General features: G+C 34.0%; 2 protein-coding genes across 3 annotated transcripts in view; one reads left to right on the top strand and one right to left on the bottom strand.

The window, feature by feature from the left end:
* The window catches only part of LOC142979742 (uncharacterized), a 77,709-nt gene that overhangs the window by 25,119 nt on the left and 31,911 nt on the right, over positions 1 to 20,679 (top strand). Inside the window, exon 1 of one of the 2 annotated variants that reach the window (XM_076124860.1) lies at positions 13,503 to 13,621. The exons of the other annotated variant lie outside the window; for it this stretch is intronic. Coding sequence (XP_075980975.1) covers positions 13,604 to 13,621 — 18 coding nt within the window. The 5' untranslated portion in view covers positions 13,503 to 13,603. Of the gene's footprint in view, positions 1 to 13,502; positions 13,622 to 20,679 lie in introns of those variants that run through there. 2 annotated transcript variants of the gene reach the window in all.
* On the bottom strand, positions 11,780 to 13,082 carry LOC142979743 (uncharacterized). The gene is made up of 2 exons (XM_076124862.1): positions 12,723 to 13,082; positions 11,780 to 12,313 (listed from the first exon to the last, which is right to left on the bottom strand). Exons 1-2 carry the CDS (start codon positions 12,999 to 13,001, stop codon positions 12,173 to 12,175), a joined length of 420 nt encoding a protein of 139 aa, XP_075980977.1. The 5' UTR covers positions 13,002 to 13,082; the 3' UTR covers positions 11,780 to 12,172.

Genomic DNA, 20,679 nt, shown 5'->3' on the forward strand with positions numbered 1-20,679 from the left:
ATAACTTCGTACTATGGGTTCACAGATTAAGTTAAGGTTTGACCAGGGCGGTAACGACTAAAATATCAGCCCATATATTTCAAAAGCAACCTTTTTAAGTTGTTCACTAGCAATCACACATGCGTACATTACGGTTAACCCGTTAACCTTCGTTACCCAATCCTTACATAACATAACTTTAGCGAATCGTTGCTTTTTCACAAAATTAACGACACCTCGTTACGTAATCATCGTTATTTTATGTAAAATCGTTATAATTATAGTTTTTGAATTTGTTTACTATTTGCACATGACCTGTATGGTCAAATGTTGGGTCAAAAAGTCAAAGTCGTTACTGGAACTTAAGTCGAAATACATACGCTGCTTTGAGAATCGGTCAGTCGTAATAATTGCGGCCGCGTTGACTCCGTATCTCTGCAAATAATTGATGATTTCCAAAAAATGTAAACCTATGGTAAGTGTTGGTAACGATAGAAAAAAAATACATTTTTTTCTTGCTGAACAAGGGTCCCATCCCGGAATTAACGAGGGACGGGCCACTACGTTAATCTTGTGTGGGTTAGGAACTTTGCGTCCTGAAGGGATGACAATGAAAGTTGTCTTAAAAACTCTTAGATATGCAGGGTTTCATTTATGAAGGAACAATTTTTAAATTTAAATAGCTCCTACAGGACGTTGACTTCGAATTTTGCTCCACCTATTATAGTTTAAGGCACTACAATCAAAATTACATACGACACATCCGTTCATTGACCTCACATCACCATTCCATCTACATTATTACTCTAACATTTACATCACCTAATTACCCGTTAGTTACTGAGGCGTAACGTTACAAATACGTATATAATTTACATAAGGTATCGTGTCACGAGATGGTAAGACGAGCCTATTGCCCAACTGAGTTAGATCAGACGCTGTTACATATGGGAAAATGAAGGGAAATGTGGCCTTGATTGTCTAGTTTGTAGTGATTAAAAGAATGGTGAGCAGATCCTATTCTTTACACTAGGTTAAACATGTTTATAGATAATTAAATCGGAATACTTATATTATATAAAAATATTCATTGTATGTTTTTTGTAACTTTGTCAATTGATAAACGTTAGAAACATAGGTAATTATAGACTCCTAAAAGGACAGATATTACCTATATTAGAAAATAGCACGACTCGGGAATCGAACCCAGGACATTGAAGTCAACAATCGCGTAATTATAGTCGGACTAGAGAGGTCCTTACCTTAGGTCAAACTTTCTATGTTTTTAAAGAGACAAAATATTTTTAAGTCGTATTACCACTTACTTATACATTTGTAAGAAAATGCTTTTTTCATGAATTTCCAAAACAACCCAAAACCCAGACCTCTAGACAGAAAAATACCAATCTTTACATACAATAATATGAATATTATTTCCATACTAATAAACACTGCAAGTTTACGATGATATAAATTGCACAAACAGTTTCACAAACAAGTGAACGTACTGAACATTGCAGCTCTACGCTCATACGTGTAATCGTTTACTCGGGAATTTTTTGTTTTATTTTCAACAAATTACCTCATAACAGGCGTTATGAGAGCGGAATATTACTTGTATTTGGTGTCAAATATCTTTCTATTTGTGAAATTGAGCAGATAGTCGAAGAATCCGTCTGGCCAACAAGTGGTTTAGGGACAAGGGTTCGAACCCAAGGCAACCTAAGATACGACTCTTCGAAGTAATGTTATTGTGTGTATTAGAAAATTATCTTTCTTACGGTGAAATAATTATCTTTCTGTTTTTATGGAACTATTTAACTCTGCAACGTTTCTAATCCATACTTTTACGTGGTGGACTCAAGGCCGAACCCCTCCTTCATTCCGGGAGGAGTAAAATAGGTCTGGCAAGCATGGGATCACTTATTCAATATTGTAACTGATCGGCGACTTTGGAGCGTAATCTCCATTAGGTTATGGAGACTGGAACTATAAAAACATATTGGCAAAGTAGCTACGCTATCAATTTATAAAAAAAATCATTACCACATAAATCAAATAATTGATTTAACCCGATAATCGAATTTAGAACCATATAATCAGCAATCACGTCCAATAAAACATTAAAACTTTCCATTTCATTCCAACACACACACAACTAGTTTTTAAAACTATTTTTATTAATCGTACCTAATTAAACATATTGAGGAAATGTTGTAAATACACCAATAACATAACCCTATGTTATGTAATGTATTATATTATGTATTACAAATATGTGATATAAAAATATTCGTAGGTCGAAAGGCGTGAATTGGGCAATAAGTTATGGTAATATTGGAACATCGTGGACGCAAAGATTATGAACGCAGAAGTTATTTGTGTATAAACTTTCGTACGGACAATGAGGCCTTATTAAAATGATGATTTCTGGGTCTATGATAAAAAATAGTTATTAAATATAAATGAATACGAAAAAACGTGAAAAATACGCACTAACAGGCATTTTGTCATTTACAACTTAGACCTATGTAATGAGGGGTGAGCCTTGCGATAGGTACATAGAATAGGCACGTTACTAATTCTGCTATGGAGACAATTCAAAGAGCAATTGGAACAACGATGAACTTAGGTCGATTCAAGAATTAATTAGACGTCTTTGTGAAAGGCAGTCGCACTCACTACACCTCGGACTACAGACATAGTTAGTTTATCAAAAACAATAATCGTTTGTTTTGGGTCGGAATTTACATGACACCTTAAGAATTATGAAGTGTGTGTATTGACCGAAGACCCAACGCAATGCATGTGCATTGTTGAAACGGTGAAGGTGATGTCGCCTTCACTGTTTCAACATCTTTGCTGTCATGCAATAAAGTTACTCATAATATTGGGATTCCCAGTGTGTTGGATCGTTTATTGCGAAGCTTTTAGACTCTCAGGATGCAAAGGATTTCGCAATAGTTTTAGAAACCATTGTACTAAGAGGAAATAAATATTCAGACCTTCATACTAGAATTTATACTTAACATTCGGTCTGCCTATCTGTTATAGTTTCGTGGCTAGTACAATTAACCAATTTCACTTTCTCGAGTCCAAAATTTTCGACGCCGAGTTGGGGTCAAATATACATTGAACACATTTTTTCCCAACTATCATACGAGGGTTGAAATGAGAATCTAGTCTCGAACAAAGCCGCAAGGTTCGCGTGGAAACTTTAGATCCCTTGTTAGTTCTGTGCAATTGAAACTTTAGATATATTTACTTACGATATAAATATAGATGCAAAGAAGACTGAGACCACATACGCAGTCACAGGACTTTGAATCACTGAAAATTAGTCGTAGGTCCAAAACGTGATCACGAACTGTCTCTTCTACGTTATTTCAATAATCTTAGTTCCACTAAACTTGGTGAATAATAATGCGATGTGCGTCGGCCCTTCCCCGGACTACTGCGCTCGATCGAGTTCATAGCACTGGTGATTGTGGGTCACTGAGTTCGATTCCTTTTGTGCTATCACCGAATTGTTTTAAACTTTGATCCTTGACGAAACTCGGTTCAATACAGTTATACTGTAAACTAGCTTTTTCCCGCCACTTGGTTTGCCTGGATTGTGACTAAGGACAAAATATTTATACAAACTTTCATCTCCTATTTAATCCCATTGGGGGTAGAATTTATCAAAATTCTTTCTAAGCGGATGCCCACGTCATAACATCTACCGGTATCCCAAATTACAGCCCGATCCGACCAGTGGTTTGGGCTGTGCGTTGATAGATCACTATGGCAGTCAAGTATCTTTGAGTTAATATTTAGATAAACGCAGTAGTTCAGATAGCAGTAGTAGCCTAGTTTAGTAGTTGTTAATAAAATAGGGGATGAAAGTCTGTCCTAAGTCACAAACCACGCGGATGAAGTCGCGGGCAAAAGCTAGTCGATTTACAAGTACAGTAGTTGAAGAGTACTTTACTACTTAAATGAAATCGAATACCACGGATGTCCAGTAATTATCTAAACAGTTAATCAACTTAAACCGCAAAACCAATTGTTTTTACTTTCTATTAGCGAAAGTGAAATTAATAAAACATTCATTATTACAAAGTAAATAGTTTTAATCATTGATTGGTATTTTCTCACGGAATACCTTTGAGATGAACCCTTTCACTATTAAATTGTTGTATTGCAACATATTGAATTATCAATGAAATAAAGAAAGGTTGATGACTGATAAAGAAAGGTAATTTCGGCGGTTATAGGGTAAAATATTTAAATTTACTTAACGTATACTGCTGAATGTTATTTAAAACGCAAGTTAAATATGAGTATTGCATGTTTACAGTTCTACTCTCGGCTATATCATCATCAGCTTTACCACAATTTACAAATATCTCAGTATTTTTCAGAGTTGGGATTCGGGACTTAATATCTCATAACTAATAGTCCCGTATACATAAGTGATTATAAAAGCCAACTTGTCGATTTCCACTCAAGTTAGGCAACATTTACAAAACGATTCCTCGAGCTAAATTGTCCGACTATAAAAATACTTTGCTTTAGTAAGGCATCAAACCAGTGCCTTTAACACCAACATACATATCTACTATCACTAAACCAACATGTTTATTATATGCTGTTTGAATTCAACAAACATTTACTACTGATCCCTATGCCCGAGGAAGGCGTCAGTTTGACCCCGATCCTACTGACCTCCTTGGTCAACGCGTGAAGGTATGCGCACTTTAATCCTTTACGAGAACAAGTAAACAAATTACTTGTGTAAAAATAGAATATGGTGTTCAATGTACAAGAGTTAGAAGTAAAATAAGATATGGCCATTTTTAATATTCTATCAAAGAATACAAAAAGATTGCTATCTGAGATTATGACACATATTTTGTGCCCGTATTTGCAAAATAAAACACTATCTTATCTTATCACCATAATTATGATCTATCGTTAACTGATTTCATTTGGAATTGCTATCCATTAGCTGGTTATGGAAAGCGAAGTAACGATAAAATGATAGATAAATACTTGTCTTTAGTAAGTAAGCAATGGATAGTAGCTTTAGTAAGTAATGCTCGTTTTCAATGTGTCATCTACACACTGAAAACGAGCATTACTGAGGTTTGTTAGAAAGACCCAGACCAGACTGGCACAATTCAAATCTGACTGGTTTCATCGGAAGGTGGCTTGAGTCTTGCACTTAAATTCATTAAAATAAGCAAATAACTATTTGTTTACAGTAAAAAGACTGCTGATTGTTAACTGTCTTGTGTTTGCAAATGTCTATTATCGGAACAAATGCTGACAAAATTTAAATATTCATTGAAATTTCTTCCGCCAGATCTCAAGTAAGTAGGTCGCATTCCATTCTGTAGAGCTTCTTTACAATTAACTTGAGAATACCAATGTCAAGAGCCTTTTTAGCATTAAGTAAGATAAATATAAAAAAGCAGTGATAATGGAGTGGTTACCACGCATGTGGTTTAGGGTTCAAAACTAAGGCAGCCCCTAGATCTGCATTTGTAATTGTCTAATACGTTTTGGCATTTTTATTACACTAGAAAATTAAACGTTTCTTTCAAAAATTCTAATCACATTAAAATACCAAGTCAAACCGTACAACGATACCTGCATTCCTAAAAGTTCTTTAAACAGTTATTATGTTAAGTTTTTTATGTCCTATATTAATTACACAATTATGATTTAGTAGTCAGCGTGGTGGCGTGTCTTCCGGCGAAACCAAGGATTACAACTCTCAAAATTCAAAATTCTATCGAAATCCATACCGTCATTATAACACTCTTAGGTTACAGACATACACATTAATATAAATTATCAGCTGTAATTTTTATGTAGAAGTGTATAAAACATGAACATTAGCAGTCTTAACAATAAGCAAAAACTAGTTAAATTACAAAACGTGTTACATTGACTGTTGCAATTGAAATAATAACAAACTGTATAATTATTTAATAACTTAAAAAACATTTGCATAACATATTACATTGTATACATTTGAGAGTGCAATATGATACTCGTATTTATAACTTTAACGAATAAATGAATTAATGAAATACGAAATTAAATTGTTTGTTTGTATGTAGAAACCATCTTCTTGGCAATCTTGGCATGTTTTTAATTTGGGTCGTAGTCAGACGTAGGACCATAAGGATAACTTCGACTTCAAGGCACGGAGGACTTTAAAATCCTGGACACTTACTACTCTTTTTTATTAGTTAGAGCGCATCTGTGGTACATCAATAGTGTATAAGAAAGAGGTTTTAGGTTCGAATCCTAGTTGAGGTTACAACTTAATGGAAGTTTTTCAGTTAAAAAATCCTTAGTGACTACGTGCAGGGTTGGAGTTACAGTCAAAGGGTTTTCACGCTAAGAGCACGTGAAAGAGTTTTCAGTCGTCGGCTGAAAATAGTTATTCACATAGGCAGAAACCGAGGACTAAAGTTAGTTTTATACAACTAGCATCTGACATCGTTAACCCGTTTTCTCAATAACTTAGGTAATATGATAACGTTAGTCAAGTTATTGCAACGTACATCTCTATTTGAATTTCTAGTTTTATTTTAGACTGAGTTGTGTCCATCAAATGTGGTATGAATATTTATTTATTTTATAATTTAAGATTAATGATTCAAGTTATCTATAAGGTGTGATTTTGTATAGTATTTTTGCTAATGCGTTAATCTTGCGTAACGCTTTAGATAGTCGCCGTCGCATTGTCAAGTGTGGTGGGTTAGATTCTTGAGTGGTGGAAATATTGTTGTAATCCTCGTTTTTGGCTCGTGCGTATCTAGGGCATTGTAGGGATTAGAAGGCCCACGATACAATATCAACTCACGGGAGCGTCGACAACACTTGCGTACTAGTCCTTTATTTTTAATAACTTTACTTAGTTAGATGTGACCATAGGTAGTGGTATTTGTTTGAATAATATAATCAACCTTTATCAGGTAGTTTTACAGAAGATAGCTCAATGAGAATACCTAAAAAGGTTTAGCCGTAAATATATCATTATATTCCTGCTCAAAATCTTGTAGAATTAAATTAAAAGCGTGACGCTACAATTTAAATCTATCAAATATATTCGTGCCAAGGTTTCACTCCAATAATAAAAGGTATAATTATCAAAATAACTGCAGTTAAAGCATCTTCAATCTTAGTTCTTTTATTGTGAGTTATAAGCAGAACTCGAAGGTTATTACTTTTCAATTCGTAATAATAACACGTCCTTGTTGATATCAAATTAATATTGTGTAATATGTAATTACGTGCTTTAATCTTGTTAAAATATAATTCAAGATTTAAAGGTTATTTTTGAGTGTTAATCCCTTTCTCTTAACGATAAAAACTATACTTATAATTATCTTGCTTGCTATATGTACCAATATACATAAAATCACGCTTTCTTTCCTCAGGGGTGACAGAATCTAAAGAACACCCCTTGGCACAATCCTTACAAACTTACCCTGCCTCATTCACATAGACATATCTTGTCATCAAGTCATTTTCCTGCTAACTATGTGATCAAAAATGTTATTCAGCATAGAACTTTAACTTACGGCACCATGTTTGGTGGTAGCCGCAAACGACGATACAATGTCACACGAGTTGTCAGTATTTTGACTCACCAGCCTTTCTTCCACCTATGTTGGAGTCGGCTTGCAGTCTCACCGGATTCTGCTGAATACGTATTATGGAGCGACTGCCCATTGGTCCTCTACAACCTGCTTTATAGCACGATATCCCTCGGTAAGACAGGTTGTTAAACTTTTAAACTTCTGACTACTGGTAACGACTGTCATGGATATTTGAAAATGACAGCTGGGATCAACAATCTAACGTGCTTTTTGAAACACCGAGGAACTCAGCGTGTATAATATGATCACCCACTCACTGAACAAGTGCTACCAAATTAGGAATCTCTAATTGAAAAGTATACCTTTATAAACATGAATAACGATCCGTGAATAATCTAATCAAATTAGTATATAATAATCAATAACTAATCTATCAAGAGTTTGTTTGTTTGTTTGATTGTTTGTTTGTTTGTTTGTTAGAACGCGCTAATCTCAGGAACTACTGGTCCGATTTGAAAAATTCTTTCAGTGTTAGATAGTCCATTTATCGAGGAAGGCTATAGGCTATATTTCATCACGCTACGACCAATAGGAGCGGAGTAGCAACGAAAAATGTTACAAAAACGGAGAAAATTTTGACCCATTTTCTCTTATGTGACGCAAGCGAAGTTGCGCGGGTCAGCTAGTCAACTATAAAACCAGCTGATCATACTAATTCACTGCTCATCTAAATCGATTACGCATGTTATAGCGAAGGTCGCTAAATTCTCTGTAGAATATTTGTAGTGAAATCTCTATATAGTGAGTTGATCAAGTGGTACGATGCGTGTGGTATATAAGTAGTTATTACTTAGTTAGGGGTCTGTTATAATGTAAAGTTAAAAAATATACTCTAGACGAAATCCCTGGTTCGAGTGGTTTAACCACCAAACGCGATCATTGTGGATTTGATTCGATGCCTCTTTGTAACACATTTAGCTGTTGGTGCATGATGGACTACTGTGACGTTTTTAAAACGTTTAAGTCACATTTTAAAACAATCCAAAAATAGTAGAACTGTTATTTTTTCTAATTTTCCACATTTTTATGTCAAACACCTATTCGTTGAAGTTTAAAGGTTTTAAAAAACCACAAGCAGTGCTAATCCGAACAACTTTGTTTTAATGATAATGCGTGCTATCTTTTTATATACCTACCTATCTTAATTAAAACAGAAACGGACAAAAATAGTCCCTAAAACAGAAGTATAAAGTATGGTAGGAAAAAATATCCATAAAGAGACAGCAAATACGTGCTTCATGGGAGCCCAACTTATTTTTTTTAATTCTGTTTTTGAGCTGCAAAATAAATACATCTTCTGTAAACATTTTGATTGCCTACCTATCACGGTTCATGAGATACAACCTGATGGTAGGCAGACATACGGAACCCCTTAAATGTTTTTAAGAAATATATGTAAGCAAACCAGTCTCTATCATGAACATAGCCTTACTTCGATAGTAACTAGGCATAGAGATGCGAACGTTACGTCACTCCGGTCAGTCGATTGATCCGCGACCCCGAGGCGAGAGGCCGAGCATATGGCCGGAGATGGACATCTGAAGTAGCCTGCATTTGCCAATACATCAATTATAATGAAGAACAAACCTATTCAGCATGTAGATTTATTTTCGCAATGTTATAAAAGTTAGTCAAGTTCTTGCTACTCAATTAGGCAGCTATTCGTGAATTCGTGACTAATGACGACCAGAGTAGAGTATTTTTGATGAAAAAAATAATAACAAACTTAGGAATGAAAAGAGTTACAAATAAAAAAATCAATTAATTGATTTTGGGTCCTTTTTGGCAGTGGCACATATTGATAGAACTAGACATTTGGAATACAAAAGTTGTAACATCGAAAAACCTTAGTCCATTACTTGATTTAATTGAAATGTTTGCAGAAATGAAGTTAAAAAAAGCTTATTAATTTGCTATTTTAAACAAACAACTACTCGTATTGTTATCATTTCAAATGCGAAATACTCGAATATCTCGAAATACTCGAATCGAAATAAACAAATCGAAATGCAATAACTACGTCTGAGTTTTCACTTTTCATTATTTGTCTTTACATAACGACCAAAATTCAAAGCCTAAAGCTTAGAATAAAGCATTAGGCATTAGTCAATGGAATAGTTTTGTATATAAACAGGTTCTACGCATATCTGAACGAGATATACTTTCTAATGCTTCATTATGTAGGTAAATGTTTTCTGCTTCAATATTATTGGATGTGTTTTGAATAACACTATAGTTTAGTTTAAAAAGAACTCACGCATGAATTACTTGTATGAGTCTTCTACAAACATAGAACACCGTCTCAAAATGTAACTTCCTGTGGAAAATGTGCTAATAATTAGATCAAGTCTTACAATATAGTTACATTATTTTTTACGATTTCTGTATGTGTTAAATATAGATAATGCTTAACAGAAAACAACTCTTGCTATTTTTTTTCGTATAGAAATTGAACTAAAGCGTAGGTAATTATGCTGACAAATTGATGATGCATTCCTTCTTCAGTTTACGTTCAGTTTAGTTTGTTTTACGTTAAAATAATGGCCACGGTAACTTAAAAGTCTGCTTTTTTAAGTACGGGTTTGAACCTATACGTCTTAGTCTCTCTGTAATTAGTCATAATAATTATATTAAAATCAAATGATTTCTAATTTATTTATAAATCAATTATGCACTTTTAATAATATGCTGGCATTATGATAAGTGTTTATTGATTATTCATGTTGATTTATGTAATAATTAATGATGCATCAGATTAAAAGGCGAAGGACAATTTTGGCAATGATTCTTATCTTTGATTGGTGTAATTTTAATTCAATAATATTAGGCCTATTATACACAAAGGTGTAGGCAGAGTCGTTATAGACGCACGTTTGGTATTAACAATATTAGTCCCACATAATATGGGGCGAGCCAATTGCCATAATATACCAAACTCCGTGCTCCTCTTACGAAATAATCCAATGCAAATTAGAAAACACTTTTAGTACTTTCCCTAGAATCAAACCTGAGACTTCTAGATCAGCAGTCGGATAAACTATTGACCGTGCTACAAAGGCAGCCTGTTATCTTAATGTCAAATATTTTTTTGCAGCAGAAGCAATAATATCATAAAAGAGATGCCCAGATGGTTTGGTCTTTCTAAACTATATTGCAGTTTAAAATAAGTTTCTGATAAGTTAATGCACATGTGATAACGATGTCCATCTGTCTCAAACCTGCTGTATTACCTAATCTGGTCCACAACTCATCAAACATTTAAATATATAATTACTATTTAATTCAAATTCGGTCTTAATGATCAACGACCGGTTATTAATTACCTAACTCTATCATTTCTACATTTGCATGATCAGCATGCAATTTTATTTTGTAAGAGCAGTAGTGTAAAACAAAAAATAGAAGCAATTGCAGTTAATGTAGCTGTAAGCTCTCGTTATTTAGTAATGTTTCATCTACAGAAATGTGGTAATGATTTTACTTTATTTGATTTTGTGCTTAATGTTGGTATAGGTGCCGCCAAACAACTTGAACAATTTCGCTACATCTTAGTGAACGATTTTTAGGTCAGTTTAGGTGTAATAGTTTTGCGCGAAGGCGAGGGCGTTTCAGCTTCAACCACCCGACTGGTGTAACAACCAACCAAGTGTCCTCTGCACTGGGTCTACATTCTGTTTAATTTTTAATACAGGAAATTATGTTCAAGTTGTTTGGCGACGTCTGTATCAAACTTATTACATTCGGTGGCAGTATTGAAAACTTGCGTAGAAGTACCTACTTATGTATAAATGATGCAGAAGTAGCTTGTAGAGATCGTAGGAAATGGTGTTCTGGGGTCTTGATCTATCCCTATAAGAAAAAAGGCACAATTTTATGGCCAAAGCCTTTTGATTTCCATTTTAACGAAGTGGCAAAATTCTCTATACCACGGAGACGCTTGCCGTAACTACCATCCATACGATACCGCACCTGAGGTTGCTTAACTGATGACTAACGTGAACGCAACTGGCGATGAGCTCCTCACGATTTACACATTATAACTAATTTATACAAATAAAACACTGCACTAAAACAATTTAATTTAATTAAAGTTTCAATCATCAATAAATATACGAAATCAAAATGATCTGCTTAGTTATTTTAAGATGCAAATCGAAGATGAGTGGTGGATTTTGCTTGCGTATGTTTGTAATTTTTTCACGCAAAAACGACTGAACTGATTGTGATGGAGATTTAGTACACCGATAGTTTATCACTTCGATTGATAGTTTGAATACATAGAATAGGTACTTTTTACCCCGGCATTTTTTACGCGGACTTAGGCGTGAACATTAGCTTGTATTGTAACAATTTTCAAAATTATTATGAATAGCTATGATGATATAAGTAACAAACCATAAAAATAGTGTAAATTTTGTGGTCTACTAACTTTTGAGCTGTGTAACTTTAGAGCTCACTCTAATTTATACAAGATCATTTCATATTATACTACTCCATTCGTCTAAAATTTGGCAGTTTGTTTTTCAAGTCTAACATTTCTTAGGAGCGCAAGGATCGGGCTGTGGCGGCGGAGGACAAGGCTTCTTGGTGTCCGGCACTTCTTCGTAGTAGCCGTGGTTGTCCCACCAGTAGATCGGCCCGGGGGCCGGGATAGTCGGGAACTGTATGCGCTGAAACAGGTATAACATTTACTTACATACATAATATCACGCTTGTTACACCCGAAGGCATAGGCGGTGTGTTAAATACACCCTTGTACAAACAGCGACATCGTCCCGTGTAGAAAAATGCGAGCCAAATCGGACTCGAGACTTATGTTCAGCATTCGGATACACTACCGACCGCGCCGCGCCACACAGGCAATCAAAGGAATCTAAGTGTACTTGTATTAATAGAAAAAAGGAGAGGTATCTAAAATTGTGATTCGAGAATTAAGCTTAAGACACGTAAGTTTGCGAAGATTAATCTATCTAGTTGGCCCACTACACACTGTTGGGTACTGTCCTAGTCCCGTATGCAATTTTATCTAGATCTATTGAAAAGCTGTGAATGATTATGATTTATAAAGTAAAAGCTTACACTTTTCGGCCCAGCCGCCCCGGCTATCGTAGACTGCGCAGCACTCAACGCTATAGGCGCTACGACCGGAGGGTGTACAGATCTAATCGGGTTTCTTTTGTAATAATACTGATTAGAATACTTGTACTCCGGCCCTCGAGGGATGTCTGGTGTAGGTAGGGTCCTCGACGCTAGGAACGGAGGGAACCTATTATGAGGAATATGCGCCCTCCCTAACAAAATGTCTCTGAATATGCGTAAACCTAGTGACACGTCGCGAAATTCCCATTTTCCAGACATTTTAATTAGATTAAAGTATACAATTTGTATGTTTTGGTTGTAATATTGTTGTATGAATTATGTAATTTTAAAGATTGTCAAATGTCACATTTTGACATTGGTTTTAAATAGGTTGTTTATAATTCTTATAAAAAGCTTTTTATTGCTTTTTTTTTAAGTGCTGCTTTTCAAATCTCTTGTATACATCAATATAAATTGATGTATGTTTAATTTATAACATACAAATAATGGTGTATATAAAGGTTACTTACAACATTTTTTTAGTCTTGATTTTTTAAATTACCAAACATATTAATATATAATAGCCAAATAACCATAAAAGTCACGCTCAATCAAGTCAGAACTCTACCTATCTACTATCGACTCTACAATTAAGTTCATCCCACGTAAACAATTGATACAGCCATAAAACCGTCTCTAGTCATAATGCACTTGCGATTTTACACTTTACATAATATATAATGTGAAGGTTGAACACTTTCTTTGGCGGGGAGGCTCTATTCTCCGTCGAAGCCTCCAGTCGCAAGAGTCGCGCGATCCGACGCGCGTGTGCAGTGACAGTTGCTCTACAATTTAAAATATTAGTGTTGTGTTTGGATAAAATGAGGCTCTCATATTGGGTAAGTGAAATATTTAAAAAATATAATTTTTTAGTGCAACTCTATAATTTAAGTGAAGGTTTTACATTTTAGTGCGGACTCATCACCTAGTGATGTGATTTTAAAAAAAGTGATTTATATCGGGGTGGTTTTTAAAATGTGGAAAATATGTGCCATATTTTTTTTCAGTGCGTAATTTTTTTGACAAATTTTCGATCGATGTCGTGTCTTCCATTTAATTTGCAGTTTGGAATTTAGTGTATATGTGCAAAATAAATATTAAATATTATTCATAAATGCGTATACAATATGTGTATTTATGCATAAGAGTCCTAAAGTATATAAGATATGTACTTTCAAATGTAGAGATGCGCCGGCGACGCCGGTCAAACGGGTATTACGTACGAATAATATCTACTATTTAATGAAACTGACCATTAACTCGTATTGCAAGTATATAAAATGTTTTAAATATTTATTTGATACGTAAAATATATATTATATTCCGAAAGTTCACAGAAAACTATAGCTCAAAATATTTTTGATTCGTATTTTTTTTTATTTAAAAATATAGTTTTACTAAAAACATTTATGCTAAGTGAAAACTTTATATTTAATACTCTCGAGATAAAGAATTTCTCTCCTCTGTTCATTTTAAGAATTTTTCCTCATATTTTAAAAATAGCATTTTACACCAATCGATAAATTAATCGTTAATTATAAAAAGAATATTATGCAAAAACAAAGCATTAAAAAAACCTATCACATCAAAAATCATGAATGAACATCGAAAGAGATATTAAAAATTATAATTCAGATAAAATTTCACCAGCATCTCGATGCAAATTTCGAAAATAAAAACACATTTATCTTAATATACATATTACTCAACTGACTAACATCCTAAGAGTTACGTAAATACAAAAATGTTGGACAAAGTGGGTCATTACGACGAGCGGAGATTCGCGAACGGAACTCGCGAGCAAAAGACATCGACGCGCGCGGTTGCTCGTCGGATCGAGTTTTCACCCATTTACTTATCTATACGGACATATTATACAACTCGTTACAATGTCCACTCTCTATATTTATCTTCGCGATGTAGAGAGTGTCTCGTCTGAGCTTCGTTTGCACTTGTATGTACTGGATATGGATGACTCTACAATTTAATTTTTGTACAGGTCGAGAGATTGACATACTTTGTTTAATTATTTTTAACTTACGTATGACATGAAACATCACATACTTCAAAACGTGAATATACTCGTTACCGTCGAATTCATTACTGTCAAAAAGTTCTTTACTAAAAATATAAGCCACGGTCCAAAAAAATCTCCAAAATTGTAAAATGACCAATTTCCAAAGGCAAAAAATTACAGCCTTTCACTTAAAAATCGGCGACTAAAGTCCTAAACGGCCTTCAAAACCTACTTAAATCATCTTCAAAAGATTTCTATAGAAATGTTCACCTCTAAACGGAGGCTTCGATAATGACAGCCAGACTTCCGGCAAGTTTACGCAACAACACAAAGCTACCGTTTGCATAAATGTTATGATTTTAATTGAAGTTTTATTATCTCGTGACGAATTGTGAGTGCATTTATTAGATGTTAAACTCTACATTTTATGGTACTTATGACTTTTGTTAAATAACTTCGAACTATTCATAGTACTATAAGAAGAACAATTTTATAAAAAATACCCAAAACAGTTTATCAAAAAACCTATTTCTATGTATAAATTATTTTAAAGTAGGACAGGATATAAATATGTTTAGTATACATTTCGAAAATAAATTCGTTTTAAGTGGCACGGAAAGGTCTCAAAAACCGCGTAGTAGGCTTTTGGCCACTCTCATTTCAATGTAGAGAAAGGATGAGATTTAAATTTGAAAGGTCACATCGGCCTTATGACTCATTGACCATTGACCAAGCCGCGCCAGGTGCAGACCATTGTGAAATTCGTAACTTCATAAATTTGGACCATTTCTAGACAAAGTTTAAGGTAAAATGAGGGTTTTTTAAAGGGTCGACTCTATGAAAGATTTTTCGTAAGTGCCAAATGGAAACTTGCTGAACCTTGTTGCTGTAGATGAATTAGCTAATGGCTATAAAGCCTTTTTTATGGCATAAATTGTGATGATTCTTATTGTGAAATTCACTTTTCTCATAAAAACAGAAAATCTTGACTTTTAGTTTGAAGGCTATAAAATAGTGCACCAAATGAATATTAATACAAAATGACTCAAACATATACTTCACACTAACAAACTAATTATACTTTCATAGCGCCAGAGGCGTAAAGAATTATATCACGCATTTTAATTAACCTGGGAATCGAACCCAAGACCTTGATGAGAGCATAAAAATGTAAACAACGAGGGAAAGTGAGATGTAATTTTATGCGAAAGTTGCAAAATTCAAGATTAGATTGTATATATTATATTTAATAATTAATGTAAAATGTTAAAATGCCAAGGTTATACTAAAAAAAGTGTCTAATATTTGGGTAGAGTTTTGCGAAATTGTTCAGTTGTGTCTTCCTACGTAATAATGACATGTAGAGTGCCGGCCGTTCACTTGAAGTGACTCTACCCGTCTCTACCGATGTAGAGTGCAATCTTGAGATTGTTATTTTATGAACTTAGATAAATAGAGCGGCTGTTAGTGTTTGGTCAACTGTAGAGTCGAGCTCAGAATATTTTTCTATGGATTTAAATGAATAGAGTTGATTATTAAACAACTTGAAGTGAAGAAATGTTTTAAGTATTCGTAAAATCAAATGTCATAGAGTTTTAGTAATAGTAAGTTTATTTAAACAATGATGATTCGAAGTTATAGAATCTGTCTAATAAAATCTGGTGTTCTACTTTTATAAGTGATATCTATAAATAGATAAAAAGCAATAAACTATAAGATCAACTATATTTAGCAACTATTTATAAAGGTTATTGGTAAAGTCAAATATTAACAATGGCACGATGACACTGTTTCTTTATTAAAATTTGACCCGGGTAATAATTATCATTTGGGTCAAATTTAATAATATTAGTAACCATTCATTTTATTATTATTTGCCTTAAATCATAGTTCAAGAACATTATTAAAGTCATTACTTTAATAATGTTCTAAACAAAACATTTTTTGTAATAGCATAAAGAAAGTGTATATTTCATTCCGTGTTAATAATTATGGCGTTTAACGGACAGATGGACGGACAATTTATACAATAATTGCTTCAAAAGTATAGATAATTCGTTTAATTATCTTTTAAATGATACTAATAATAATAAAACACGTTATTACAGACTTTATGAAAGTAAATGAAGTATTAAAATTATGTTTATTGCAATTTTTTGCTGTTGGTGCACGTAACAGTCATTATTTAATTATTGCTTTGGTGTGTGATGATATTGTTCTTGTTTGTATATTATTCAATTATTGAATAATTATTAACGACCGGTTTAAACAGTTATTTTACAAAAAATACCTTTACAACTTTTACCTATCAACGCTCTTCTTGAATCACCCTATCTATTAAACAAAACAGCATCACAATCCGTAGCGTAGTTTTAAAGATCTAAGCATACAGACAGACATAATGTGGTGAAGTAATATTACATTTAGTTCTTGTAGTCTACTAGATCATTAAACTAAATACTATAGCCATAGTCTTACACAGTTAAAATGGAAATCATTCACACGATTTCGTCACACCTCACTATGATGAGCTCAAGCTCCTATCTCTCTACAAACAAAGAAAGTAACAAAATAAAAAAGAATCCTGTCGCCTTTTATTATCTCGCCTCAATCCCGGGATGACAAAAAACGTCACGTTACCTGTTTAGAAACAGACAGGCGTGAATAGGGTTGCCAGATTTCGACATGTTATTCCCGGGACAATTTATACTTGTAGTTAAATAACACTAAGTGCAAATGAGACTTAGGAAGAGTGACTCGAGGTCTCAAGTACTATTGCTTTTCTAATTTATATGAGATTATTCTCAATAGTAATCCAGAATTGGGCAACATTTGGTATATGGCAATAGTGGCAGTCTCATGTAATTGGTACATGGGACTAACACTGTAAAAGGCGTTGTGTATGACTAGAGTCTTTGAGCCTGGTCACGTTCGAGAAACGATACTATATCATCTTTGTGCCAAATCTAAAAATCTCTTTAACAACATGTAATGTAGGTACCTCAGCCACGGATATTTTCCAAAAGACATGACAGACAGGCATGAAAATCGATATTAAGTGGTCACTACTGGACAAGGCACTCTTTGCAACAATCCCGTATTTTGTCGGCCACCTGGCAACCCTCGCACAAGAGTGAACAAGGAACAGGTGTGGGTCGTGACTCGCAAGATGAAAGTGACGCTATTGAACTGAAGTTAGCTGTGAGACAGTTATTAGGAAGTGAAGTTTTAGAGAACTGTTGCACTTGAGATAAGCAAAGTTTTTTGTTAGGAATGCGTCGTAAGGACTGATTTACATATATTGGAACGCTTTTAATAAACAAATTGCTCTTGAAAAACCATAAGTTAACTTTATTTTAGAACTTATCTTTTGATAATCTAAGGGATCCTAAATAATTGAAGCTGTCAGCTCTTTTAAGGCCGTTTCTATGTATATAAATGATAGTGAATCCAAGTCGCAACCTACCCACTCAAACGTCCGTGGAGACTAAAGTATCCATAATTATATTACAATACCCTCCACGGACGTTTGAGGGGCTACTATGTCATCAAATACCATCAAGTGAATTTTGCGTGAATGAGTAACAAACATTCAACATCTTATTATATTTTAGTATCAATAATATTAAGAAAGATATCATTAGAAACGCAAGCTGTAGTTTAACAATTTATTCAGATTTAAAACCAGCAGTTTAGATATTTAAAACGCTTCAAGTAAACCGCGAACAGTTTAATTCGGGCAGTGTGTTAGTGAAATGCAGTTTCTTCGACCCAACAGCCTGTACATGAGCGCAATGTTAACCAGTATTCAAACCATTATAGAAGGACACCTACTTGTTTATATACAGAGTGTTGTTTAACTGGGACGGAAAAAATACGGTGTTTTAATGGGTTTAAGAAATAGGCTTAAATTTTGTGAATTTTTCATTCAATGCTCACATTTAATGCTCTTTTGTTTAGAGTTGCGGATTCGTATCCAAATAGAACAAACTTGATCGATTCGTTTGATGTCTGTGGTTTCTCTTGTTAAAAATACATTCTTTTTTTAGACGGTAAGTATAGTCATTATTAAGACCTAAAATGCTTATTACTTTCGTATTCATAAATGTTGACCTTACCCTTATAATGGTTCCTAGGATAGTCCTGCATGAGTTTCCTACTGTCCTATTGTTTCATATAAGTCAACACCCTGTATAATCATGTTTGTTACCATGCATGTATGTGTGTCAATAACGTCCCTTTTACTTACAAACTGGTTCAAATTTCGTCGAATTTTTTTCAGTTCAATGTTGACGTATTTTTGTGTTGTCACTAATAATTAATGTAATGTGCAAAAGTTTGACCTTTGTGATATTATAGGCCGTGATTAAAAGCCTGTTATCAAAAACTTTTCGCTAATATTATGTAATAGACCTTTGTAATGTTATGTCGTTTAGATAAAGTTTATCAATCAATATTGAATACGTATTTATTAACTTAAAGGGTGAAAATTATGCAGTAATTTTCATACAATGTCACCATCTATGACATAGGTCATCATCCACTTATACAAAAATTGATTCTTCTTCTGTAGTTTTGAAAAAATATTGTAATTAGTGTCTGTTGTTTGTATGTTTGTAAAAGTCCCTGCGACACAGGAATCGTTCATAATCGCGATGCGTATGTATTCAAAAGAAAGGAAACGTCTTTTGTATTTTTACGATCGCAAAAATACAGTTATGTTATAAAGAATACGGTTTATTATGGTTTAATGTGTCATCAACACCATACGTGGTAAACGTAACACATTCGTTTAATTTATGACTGCATTGTTTCGTGTGCTTTTATATCACACACTATACTGGGCTACACATGTCTATAGACATTCGTAGTTAACCCTTTGACCGCCACGGTCGGCTATACGACGCTTTCGTTGGCAAATGTCGACAAAAATATAGCGTCGTGAGCTCTTTCTGATTTGTCAAGTATAGCCGACCGTGGCGGTCAAAGTGCTAAAGGTGAATTTTTCATCAAAAATGGGTCAACATTTCAGCGTTGAAATCGCCACACAAAATAACACTTGAATAAGACAAGCAGATAATTAAAATGACAACACAAATATAATATAACATAATCGATATAAAGCTTAAATTACCTTTAACTTCTAAAAGGTAAATAAATCAAAGATATCCCAAAGTTTTAAATATTAATCTCATTCCTATATCTACTTCCATACCCGGCCACAAGGCAAGCCCTGCGGCGTCGCTCGGCTGGGCACAGCCTTGACATTGCGTGAAATGGACCGTGACAGGCTGTTGCACCTTTACTAGTGATGTAGTGAAGTAGTGATGTTACATGTTGTTTTGTGGAGAGTTAAAACAATAGAAGTTTATAACTACCTTAACTAATAAATGCGTAAATATCGATATACATAGTTTGATGCTTAGAGGTAAGATGATTGGTATAATTTGCAGGCCACACCCCCTGTACATTAAACATTTGCAGTTTTTTTTTCTTAGATAAAGAAACATTTTGGGGTGGGCGTACTTTTAAAGTCAAAATCGCTTTGTGATTACGGCTTTTGTAACTGCCAGTAAATTGAGACTATCAAGATATTTTAGTATTCCAATCGTTGACCGTAATTACATCCAAGTATTAAGATGTATAGTAAAATTAAACTTCGCTTTTAAGATAAAAATGAACAATGTATTCTAAAACAAAAAGCACAAAAACAAAAACAAAACAACTCAATAAGGAAGCGAACCCGTACTTCTTTGGTAAACTTTCACAAATATTTAGCATTTCCTCGTATAATATCAGTCGCGTTACATCACTACGCTATTAGCTAATACTTCCGTTCAAAAATCAAATACACGTGTGTAATCAATGATATGGACATTT

The sequence above is a fragment of the Anticarsia gemmatalis genome, chromosome 17, assembly GCF_050436995.1.
Source record: "Anticarsia gemmatalis isolate Benzon Research Colony breed Stoneville strain chromosome 17, ilAntGemm2 primary, whole genome shotgun sequence".
NCBI classification, from domain to species: domain Eukaryota; kingdom Metazoa; phylum Arthropoda; class Insecta; order Lepidoptera; family Erebidae; genus Anticarsia; species Anticarsia gemmatalis.